This window comes from Podarcis melisellensis (genome assembly GCF_964234715.1).
Source record: "Podarcis melisellensis genome assembly, chromosome: 8".
In the NCBI taxonomy this organism is placed as follows: domain Eukaryota; kingdom Metazoa; phylum Chordata; class Lepidosauria; order Squamata; family Lacertidae; genus Podarcis; species Podarcis melisellensis.
This window is the reverse complement of record NC_138540.1, coordinates 85,962,913-85,974,350: the sequence shown is the minus strand read 5'-3', so window position 1 is coordinate 85,974,350 and position 11,438 is coordinate 85,962,913. Positions and strand designations below refer to the sequence as shown.

Here is an 11,438-nt window from a genome sequence, read left to right as displayed (position 1 = left end):
TTATCAGTCAAACCAATGCTTCTTTGGCTTCCAGAAACTGTTCTGCTATCTCCCACACAAATATTGAGACAAAACACAGAAGGAGATTTATTGCTCGTTTTCCTTATAAGTGAAATGGTGGTTCAAAAAACATTTTACCATACCTTGATTAAAACTTTGTAGGGGGTGCAGATAAAATTGCTCTGTGGGCTACTCACTGACCACACATCATGCATTTGGATAACACCTTTAAGCCTTTTTTGGCAGGGCACCCAGCCACTTCTCTCTTACCTTCGCAGCACACTTGTTTTTTTTCTCTTCTGAACCAGGAAACTCTGGTTTACTACATTTGGAATTCTGGGTCTTAAACCATCTTCAGACCGTTCATATCTAAAGTCTCCCATTTCAGGTTCTGCATTCTGCAGAAGTGCACTGCAAAGGGAGGAGAGACGGGGCTGTGTGCCAGAGACGCTTTCATATCTTGGTTTACTAAACTGAGATATGATCATCCAAACTGAGATGAGAAATACTGGAGGTCAAGCCTGCCTGGGAGTCAGTCCTCTGGCCTGGAAGTCCTTAATGCCAGATGTGGAGGTCGCTGACAAGAGAAAGACAGTTGGCATTTCCTCAAAAGCACAAGGGCAGGGAGTGGAGGGAATACATACACTGGAATAAGCAAGCTACACAAGGAAAGGAAACGCGTCTTTCCTCACCTGGCTTCTCCTTTGCCAGCTGTTTATCAAGAGTTAAGGTGGTCTTTTCCTCCTGTATGAACATTCGATCGATCATCACCATCTCTGCTGAAGGACTGAGTCTCTGCCAATGGAGGACAAAATATTGTGTCATGGGGAAGGCAAAGCCAACCTGAGCCTCATGAACCCCCCCCTCCCAATCTACATATTGTTGGGAACTTCCTTCCCTTTGCTGCTGCCTCCCTCACTGTTGACATTTAGACTGACGCTCCTCAGGGCGGTGGCTTCTGTACATTTATAAGGCTGTGGCAAGGATGAAAGTAAGAAACAATCAAATCTGTGTTGGAGGTGTAATCAAGTAGAGGGGACACTCATACATATGTGGTGGGCAGTGATAAAATCAAGGGCTTCTGGGATATGGTGTATGAGGAGCTAAAGAAAATATTCAAACAAAATTTTATTAAGAGAACAGAAGCTTTTTTTACTGGGGATACTTGATACAGATATAGCCAGAGAAAACAAAAAAAATATTCTTTTGTGCTACAGGGGCATTAATTGCCAAAAATTGGAAAAAAGAAATAACACAAGATTAAAAAAAGAATGGCAAGATAAATGATTGGATTATATCTCATTGGCCAGATTGACTGGAGCCATCAGGGATCAGCCCAAACAAAAATTCCAAAAAGACTGGGAAAAATATAGAGAATATCTTAAAAAGCAGTGCCCTCGAATTAATACTTGGACTTGTTTCGATTAACTTCTGCAAAATAAATTGAGCTATGTAAGTCAAAAATAGAAAGAAAAATAAGGAATTAAGAAGGAAATAGTTTACCAAAAACGAAAAGAGAACCATGTTGAGGATGAAGGAAGTCAATTGGAAGGAAAGAAGTATGGTGTATATATATTGATGTTCATTTGTTTGTATAAATTTTTGTAAGTAACAATGTTTTAGTTGTATTTCTCTCTTTTTTGCAAGTTTTAGTGTTGATTATGTAGTATTATTTTTATGTTTAATGTGTGTATGTGTGTCGTAAAAGAAAGAATCAATCAATCAATCAATCAATCATTCCATATTAACTGATTAAGAAGCCAGCGGCAGAAGAAAGAACTGATACATTTATTCTGCTGCATTTCCTTTTGTTTGTACGGATAAATGCAAAAGCCCCTACTAGCCCAGCAATCAGGTCAAATGGGAGGCAATATGTGGTCAAGTGTGAGGCATGCCTAAGCAAGGGAATCCTTAGCAATCCACCAGGGTGGCTCTGCAACGCTCAAAGGATGAGGCTGGTTCCAATCTCCCACCTGCAAAATAATCATTATTGTCCACTTCTTTTTTATGAACTGATAGTGAACCGATATAATCTACTGTACAGAGCTGCTCATTTTCCACAGATGAGTGCAAGTGGAAATCCACATGTAAACTGACACCTAAGAAGCCTCTAGCCCTGACAGAGGAGGAAATACATATTTTAAAATATGCAAGCACTGTTCATGTTCTGGCATTCAAGGACCAGGGTGTCTTTGCCCTTCACCAGTCTCTTCCTTGTTACCATCAGTCATTTAATCTCCCATTTCCTTACAGCCCCTCAACCTGCCCAACCTCCTCTTGTTGCCACCAGTCCACTCCTGCAACACAACCCCCTCTTCTAAGCATCTCCCACCCAAACTCTGCAAAGTCTCAACTATCTGGTTCAGAAGAAATAAAACAAACCGGGCAAAGTCTTGTATTGACTTGCATTAGCTCATTCTAGGCATAGAACCTTGGTTTCTCTGGGAGAAAATGAGGAGGTTTTGGCAACATATGTACATCCCTGCCTGTTCTTCTTTTCCTACAAGATCACTTCTCCATCATATTCATTTATAATAATAATTTTAAAAATACACACCAAATTCAGAGTGTACCATATGATTGCAACAGGTTCCTCCCAAACACAACCTGTTATCAGCCGGCTGAGTGCTCCTGGCAAAGGCCAGGATTAGATCAGGATACTTGTTGGAAAACGATCTGTTCAAAGAGGAAGCTAGAGAAGAAATTCTTACCCGGGATTCCTCCAACAGCAGCAGGCGGTATTTGTTCAACATGGCTTGTGTGCGTTTCAACAACTGCGTAGACACCATTTCAAACTCTTCATCTACTAGAAAGAAGCAGAACAGGAAGGGAGGGAGGGAGGGAGAGAAGGGGTGGTGGTTATATGATTGCCTCCTGTGAGTGGGACCTGCTGTAAAACCCTTCTTGCTGCTGGAGAATATTCATAATGCACTAATGTAAGTATTTCTTTCTCTTTTTTGGCCAATTGTTTTTATTGATTTTCCATAATTTTAAACAAATTGTTACCAAATTAATACAAATTTAAAAGCTGACTTCCCACCCCCCAGAAGTCCCTTCTATTTTCCTCCCTCCTTTGCTGCTGCTCCCAATAAAATAACTTTTCGAACTATCATTTCAAAATACATTCATCCCTTCTCCCTACACATCACCTGCACAATTACGAATTTCTGCTATGACTTTTATACATTATTATAACCTGTCCCCAAAATAGTCGAGTAGAGTAAATCCTCTTTTATCTATCTATAATAGTCATTCATCAATTTTGAAACATTTCCTTCTGATACCTCTTGAGAAACGCTTTGCCCGAGAAAAAGGGATTTTGCTGCCTTCCAGACAACACACACACACATTCCTCCCTAACATTCCTCCCCTCTCCTAATGTAAGTATTTCTAAAATGGTAGCCATATTTCTCTTTAACTGCAAAGAATATACCTGAAAGACTGACAAATTTATTTTGGAATGAATTTTCACAGGCAAGGGCCTATTTTAATCAAGATGCATGAAGCAATCTATAAAGTTTAGAACCTGCATATACAAACATGTACCCACATGGAACAGCTATGTGCCATGTGCATCAAAGACGCAAAAATAAAAATGCAAAAGGGTAGCTTAGAGTAGGTGTACTAACCTATTACGAATTCAGGATTCTGGATTTAACTGGAGTAGGTGTTCTTCTCCATTCCCACTGCAATCCTATGGGCCTAGCCCTAGAAGATACCCAGTTCACAGCACCCACAATCCAGTGAGCATAGCAGGGATGGTAGTACTGAGCCCTCAAGGAGAACAATTACTTTATGCACATGAAGTACTTTGGGAACTTAGCTTTTACTTTATCTTAGCTTTTACTTTTAGGATTATGATCATCAGTAAGGATACAGAGTAGTGGGGTTTAATAGAAGGGGGTTGTCCAACCCTAATGCTTGGACAATTAGCAGACAAGCCATGGGAAACAAGAGTCAATCCATCTCTTTGCATCTGATGCAGGAGAATCCCAGACAAAACTCACCTTTCCGATAGTCATGGGGAGAAGGCAATGTTCCTTGGTATACGTGGTATGGTAGGAGCCTCTGTAAGGCATCTTCAAATGACCGAAATGAGGTTTTGTAGTCAGGATGCAGCACTGCTCCTTGGTGTTTATGCAGCTGTTCCAAGAAACTAAAGGAAGCAGCAAAAAAGATTAAGCTTGTCAGGGGTGCTAATTTGGCCCATGAGGTTGTTTCCCACCCCCCCAACCATGCTCACCTGCCCCGTAGCAGATATCAAATATCAGCTAGCAGTACCACTTTGCTCCATGTAATGGTTATGTTTGTTCTATGATTGTAGATTTCATTGCTATAACCTGCCATGGGATCTCAAGGTGAAGACTGGGTAAGAAATCATATATATGGCTACAAAGGAACAAAGAACTTAGGTCGTTCCTCTGCACATGGGGATTCCATTTAGTGTCTTTTAAATTTGGTTCCACTCTAGAACTCCTGAGCAGAGCTAATAATTGCCCAAAGTGGGGTTTTCATTCCGCTTTCGGCAGGAATTCTTGCAGCCTGAGAACTCAAGCTGGGATTGCAAAAGAAGAAAGAAAGAATCCATAGGGCACTTGCAGTGCACTTCTGATTCTTCCTCTGAAGTTGAATCACCTGGTGTCATATGGCGTCAGGTGATTTGACAGGTGGGTGACCCCACCGCCCTGTAAAAAGTGGCTTGTGGAGGGTGGGCCAGTTCTGGATTCGACCCACCGGCCAGATCCAGGTCCCCCCCCCCCGATAAACACTAGCATTCCTCTGCTTTGCTTCTGTTCTTAGGACTGCACATTTGTTGAGGGGCTCTGGTAGAGACTCACCAAGCTTCCTTGCTGGGCTGTAGCATGGGAGGGGGCTTTTTCAGGTTTCCAAGCTTGCCCTCGTACTGGTAAGGAGAAAAAACAACAACGTAAGAACAAAGAGCAACAGGTGAATTTGAGGCCACAAAGAAAAGCACCTCCTGTTTGTAAGTGGCCAGCCTTCTGGTGAAGATGCTAATCATATTATGGCAATGCTAATCAGGCAAACATATCAGTGTAGTAAGAGACCTTCGTAGAAAGTGATGGGAGATTTCGCAAATCCTTAGAACCATCAGACAAATTGGAACACGTTCAAAAGGAGGACAATAATAATAATAAATAATAAATTTTATGTATACCCCGCCCTCCCGGGCGAGAGCCGGGCTCAGGGTGGCTAACACCAGTAAAATTACAGTAAAAACGTAACAGGAAAAAAAAAATTAAAATACAGGTTAAAGTGCAATTTAAAATGCATCCTCATTTTAAAAGTAGCCCATAGATCAAAACCATAAGGAGAGGGAAACATAAGGGTCAGACAGTCCAAACCAAAGGCCAGGCGGAACAGCTCTGTCTTGCAGGCCCTGCAGAAAGATGTCTAGTCTCACAAAAAAGATGGTTAGAAGTATGGAATACTAAGTCATATGAGGGAAGGCTGAAGGACTGTTTAGCTTTGAGAAGACTGAAGGGAGGCATGATAAAAGGTAAAGGGACCCCTGACCATTAGGTCCAGTCGTGGCCGACTCTGGGGTTGCGGCACTCATCTCGCTTTATTGGCCAAGGGAGCTGGTGTACAGCTTCCGGGTCATGTGGCCAGCATGACGAAGCCGCTTCTGGTGAACCAGAGCAGCGCACAGAAACATTTACTTTCCTGCCAGAGCAGTACCTATTTATCTACTTGAACTTTGACGTGCTTTCGAACTGCTAGGTTGGCAGGAGCTGGGACCGAGCAACGGGAACTCACCCCGTAGCAGGGATTCGAACCGCCGACCTTCTGATCGGCAAGCCCTAGGCTCTGTGGTTTAAACCACAGCGCCACCTGCGTCCCTTGGGAGGCATGATAGCACACTCCAAATTTCTGCAGAATGTTGCACAAAAGAGGACAAGGGCTACTGCCCCAGAGGGCAGCACTAGATCTAATGGGTTTGAGCTGCAGGAGGTTTTATTTTGGCTGAAATGATTCAATGGATATGATTTGGCTGAAACAGCTTGCCAAAAATATTTAAATGAATGAATAAAAGCGGCATGCTAGTGCATAGGCTCACCTGCTGCTGGATTTGGGATGGGGCTGAAGGCATGAGTTGAGGCAAGCCCTTTCCAACTACCTGGAGCTGCAACGGACCTTTCCCCAGATTCAGGCCTGACACAGAGCTAATGACTCCAGGCTTTGTCTGCCAAAGAAACAAGAAGGTATCTTTACAACCAGATGGATTGTAATGAATTAGAACCAGATACACAAAGGAAGTTAGTAGCAACACAAACAGTTACACCATTGCCAACGCTTGGGGAGATAGGTTTCAGTATTCTTCAGTGCTGCAGTTGCAAATCCTTAGCTATGTGGATAACTACAGCATTTTTAAAAGAGCCACGAAAATTTAAAGCAGTTTATTTAAAGCAATGCAAAGCCCTAAGTATGGAAATATATACCTTAGGTTATTTTCATAAATTGCAAAAGTTGATGGCAGAGCACAAAAAAGCAACATGTATACTACTGCAACTAGATAGTAGTTCAAACTACGCTGTTGGAACTATTTAAGTTTAACTACTAACAATAAGGGACACAGGTGGCGCTGTGGGTTAAAGCCTCAGCGCCTAGGACTTGCTGATCGAAAGGTCGGCGGTTCGAATCCCTGCGGCAGGGTGCGCTCCCGCTGCTCGGTCCCAGCGCCTGCCAACCTAGCAGTTCGAAAGCACCTCCGGGTGCAAGTAGATAAATAGGGACCGCTTACCAGCGGGAAGGTAAACGGCGTTTCCGTGTGCAGCTCTGGCTCGCCAGAGCAGCGATGTCACACTGGCCATGTGACCCGGAAGTGTCTCCGGACAGCGCTGGCCCCTGGCCTCTTAAGTGAGATGGGCGCACAACCCCAGAGTCTGGCAAGACTGGCCCGTACGGGCAGGGGTACCTTTACCTTTACCTTTACTAACAATAATCGTGACTAACTACTTAGTCAATTAGGCAAAAACTATAAATAATTCACTATACATCATACTGAAAAATAAATATGTATATATGTATGTCCATATGGATGATCTGGCCCCAAGAGTGACATCTACTGCTAATAAACCTTCTATGTGAGACAGTGTTGATTCTATAATCAATACAAAGCTTAAGCAAAACTCATACTGTTGGTGCTAAAAATAAACACTAGGCAATTATCAGCATGGGTATGTTTTGTTGCAAAGAATCCTTAGCTTGCTTTAACAATCCCACCTGAACTGGCTGCTGAATGGCAAGAGGACCTGCAGGTTTTGCTTGCCCGGTGGCTGCTTTCCCTCCAGAAATGGTTGTGGTGCTGCTGGAAAATGTTTTACTCTCTGAAGGAGCTGCAGCAGCAATAGCTAGAGAAATGGGGAAGAAAATACAAGCGAGTGAGATTTCAAAAGGATATATGGAACATTTTCAAGTTGTAAAAAATAGTGTCTGGAATCTCAGTTTGAGTCCTACATCTCTCTTTCGGATTTTCTATATGGTGCCCGGTGGTGGAATTCCTTTTTTTTACAGATGCCTGAGCATCACTGGTCCCTAAAAAACCTGTAGCTAGGGAGTAGATGGACTGAAAATTGTGGGAGCAAGCTTTTCTCCCTCTCCCCAGAAACACAACGTTTGCAGTCATGGGCGGAACTTGGTAGACACCTTCTCCTCTACCCTTGCAACCAGAAGCCAAACATAGAAATGAGGTTTGATTTCCAGGGTGATTTAAGGCCTGGCTCCTCTCATTTAACCACTGCCAGGAGGAAGGGAGAAGATAAGATACCAGAGCGTATCAGCAAGAACAGGCTATCTCCCCTTGCTGGCACTTTCAACTTCTTTTTCCATCCAAGCTGGCTTCTGAAAGAGTCTGTCTGACTCCTAATGTTCTTTTCTCCCCCTCGATTATGACCAGGCTACTCCCAAGTACATAAACGTAAAGCCCTTACCCCTAAAAGGCAGCATTTTAAAAAATGGATACCGACCATCCTGAAGGATGTCTGGAGACTACAGCAGTCCCTGACATTCCGTAGCTGGCCATCCTAGCTCTTGTGTCCAAAGCCAACCCTTTGATTGCTCCACCAGTTCAGTGAAGAAAGCAAAGAGTCTCTGCCCTTCCATTGCAAGGGATTGGGAGAAGGCCATTATTCATATTGGAGGTTGGCCAGGCCAGCAGGGCTAACATTCCTGCTCTCAGGAAATGTGCCAAGGAATCTTTAATGAGCACAATAACGGAGAAAGGGCTAGATGTTTGAATCTTATGTGGAAGAGCACGGGGAAGAATACTGCAGGGAAAGTTAAGAGCAACGGGGGGTGGGGGGAATAATGTTGCTAAATCAGATCTTGTTTGGTTTTTCAATCAATGTGGGGGAAAAAACAATGGAAGCCTTCTTTCCCCTGGCCATGGCAGGCAGGCAGGCAGAATTCCACATGGAATCTGGACTTTCATGTGTGGAAGGGGAGGGGGTGTAACAGGATTCTTGCTTTTAAAAAAGTGTGGGGGGGGGACAAGTTTCTATCTCTCGTGATTTGGGAGATAAGGCATCAAAACCTTAAAAGCCCACAAAAATTCAAATACGTGTCTTAAAAACCCATCCAAGTTGGAGCAAACTTGCATGAGGAATTGATTGGGATCTTAATTTCGGAGAGGAAAAAATATAAAGGGTCAGTAGTCGTTTATTCCAGTTTCTGGGTAATAGAAAGGGCAATTACTCCTGAGTCTATCTTTTTCCTTCTCCTCACAGAACTTAGTGACATATATAATATATATATATATATATATACACATGTTTGCTTATGAGTGTTATATCTTGCCCTTTATAAGCTGATCTCTGGGCAGATAACAATGCATATGCAAAAAGCACAGGACAACATATACAGTTCCGAAATGTAACTCCTGCGTAAGTGAGGTGATGCCTGCAATTGCCAAGGTGGGAGGAAACGGGCTGTGCACTCCCCACAATAAGCTTTGAGCCACTCCAAATGTTTGACAGATCATTGATTCCAAAGCAAAGAATTGATCTGCACTCAATTCTATGCCATATGATAGAGGACACTTTCCTGGAGGTAGGGATATCTGATTTGGGGCAGCTTAAATCTTTTTTGTGGGGTGCACACATGCCAGTGCCTTATTCATTTATTTATAGACATTGGCTATTATTGGCATTGGGAATAATTATTGACAGTGTCGCCTGCTATCAACAACTCATTTCCTGTGTCGTTGTGGCATGAACCCTCTTCTCAAAACTCAGGAAGAACCCTCAGCAACTGCAAGGGACAGGAAGGTGGGCTGCAGTACCTGATGTGGGCACCTCTACTTGCCTTGTAGCAAGGCCAGTCCTAACAACCGGGGATGAAAAAGCACACCATTTTGCATGAAGCTGAACACTGCAACTTTTACTCTGCAGTTTCTCACACTAGTCAGTTGTCTCAAAAAAACCATTATCTTCTGCAAAGCTTGCAAGTATTTCCTTTGCTTTCTACACTGGACTGCCCATACAGACAGGTGCATGCACGCATATGGTTGGAAGAGTGAACGACACAGGGGAAAAGAAACTATTTACCAACATGCAGATATACACAAATATATGGAGCAAAAGACAAGCAGCAACACTTGGAAAGATTGATAAAACAATGCAGTCCTCCTCTCCCCCAAATTCAGCCCCACAAGCATACACAAAACAGCGTTTTATCAACGTACATATTGATGCCGATTTGACCAACACAGGTGTTTGTTGCTGGAGGAGTGATGTAGGTTGTGCAGGCTGCCCTCCTCCTCCTCCTCTCTGGACCTGCCCCTTTTCAAGCACTGGAGCCGCCTTGCTCGAAACTGCATTGGAAGGCTGAACGGTGGCAGGCACAGGAGCATGGCTGTGAACTGGTGGTGCCTGGCTTGTTGATACTGTGACCTGCTGTCCTTGGCTGCTAACCAAGACTGAGGAGGGCTGGCTGCTGAACTGGCTCAGCACAGGTGGAGCTTGGCTAGTGGAAGTTGGCTGCTTCGTTTGTAGAATAATACCCTGGGGCATCTGCATAGAATAAAAAGCCAGAGAATAACCCACAAAAGCCACTGGCAACACTGTGAGCATGCCAAATTATGTTAAAAGCTCTTTCCTACTGCAACTTCCTTTCCATCTTCCTTGCTTAAGGTGCCCAATATAAGGACCTCGCACTTAAGAGACACTGATGTCTGTTTTTAACTGGTGGAGAAATCAAAGGCAAGAGCTGGTCTTTTATCAGCACAGGGAACTGCCTGGCCTCCTGGTGGCTAGAAGGACCCACCAGCAGTAAGAGCATAGACCTTAGAGCTCTGACATCTGGTAGTGGCATTTAAATAGTTGGTTCCTCCTGCGCATCCATGGCCAAGTAGGCCATGCTCAAGGATGAGTTCCTGTAAAGTTTTCTAGAGCATTTTGGTGGGTAGGCATCCAGCTGTTAAGAAAAAAATGGAAAAACAAGGCAATATTGGCTGGGGGGGGGGGGCTGCCCATATTTGAAATGGAATGGGTATTTGGAAGGGGTGGGTGCAAAGAGTGTCTTTGAGGCAGGCCTGGTGGCTGGGGTCTCCTTGGTACAGCCAATTGCCCAGAAACATAATGGATAAGCCGAGGCCATACCACTCTATTTTGTACAGATGGAATCATTTTGTCGCAGGGAGAGGGCTTGAAAATGAACCCGATTCCCTTTTCCACTAATTTCTATGGAATGTGATTGCTTTACCTGCTGAAACCGATCCATTAACTGCTTCTGCTGAGGTATGGGTGCTGGAATTGCAGAAAGAGCCTGGAACTGATTCGGAACCATCTGAAAACTCCTCTGCTGCTCCGGCGTCAGATGAAGCGCCTGGGTCGGGGTGGGGGGCTTGATAGGGCCCTGGGCAGAGAACTGAAGCTGGAAATGGGGGGAATGGGTATGCTGGACCTCAGATGCAGCCTGAATCTGGGGCTGTAGCCGGGCCTGCACTTGGGATTCGGCCTGCGGCTGGAGCTGTGGAGCAAGCTGGACCTGTAGCTGCAGATGTGGAGGGGTTGCCATCTGAGGCTGCCCCTCTGGCTGGGCCTGTGGTGCTTGGAATGATACCTGAGGCTGCGAGGGGGGCCGCAGAGGATGCTGGTTGGGACCGTGAGGAGAGGAAGCAATCTGATTCTGAATCACATACAGATTCTGCATCTGGGTCTGAGGGGTGCAGGACCGGGACAGGGGCTCGGAAGGAGGCCTGGACAAAGTCTGTGGTTGGGAAGGAGGCCTCGAGTGAGGCCGGGACGGTGGCCGGGACAGTGGCTGAGGCTGAGACGGAGGGCGGGACTGGTGTGGGGACTGCATCTGTGAAAGGTGTGTGGGCTGGAGCTGGGGGCTCTCCCCCACGGAAGGATGAGGTAGTGAATGGGATGGGGAGGCTCCGGGAAGTTTCTGCTGCCCTGAAGGCAACTGAAAAA

The 11,438-nt window shown here is 44.7% G+C and overlaps 1 protein-coding gene across 9 annotated transcripts in view; it reads right to left on the bottom strand.

Annotated features, from left to right (window-relative positions):
* BICRA (BRD4 interacting chromatin remodeling complex associated protein) overlaps positions 1-11,438 on the bottom strand; it is a 101,025-nt gene that overhangs the window by 9,336 nt on the left and 80,251 nt on the right. For 6 of the 9 annotated variants that reach the window (XM_081921885.1, XM_081921882.1, XM_081921886.1 and 3 more), the window contains 8 exons: positions 10,723-11,430; positions 9,704-10,031; positions 7,246-7,373; positions 6,080-6,205; positions 4,839-4,903; positions 4,008-4,156; positions 2,712-2,806; positions 693-795 (listed from right to left, as the gene is read on the bottom strand). In XM_081921885.1, coding sequence (XP_081778011.1) covers positions 693-795; positions 2,712-2,806; positions 4,008-4,156; positions 4,839-4,903; positions 6,080-6,205; positions 7,246-7,373; positions 9,704-10,031; positions 10,723-11,430 — 1,702 coding nt within the window. The remainder of the gene's footprint in view (positions 1-692; positions 796-2,711; positions 2,807-4,007; positions 4,157-4,838; positions 4,904-6,079; positions 6,206-7,245; positions 7,374-9,703; positions 10,032-10,722; positions 11,431-11,438) is intronic. The other 3 variants (XM_081921884.1, XM_081921890.1, XM_081921888.1) reach the window with 2 other exon arrangements.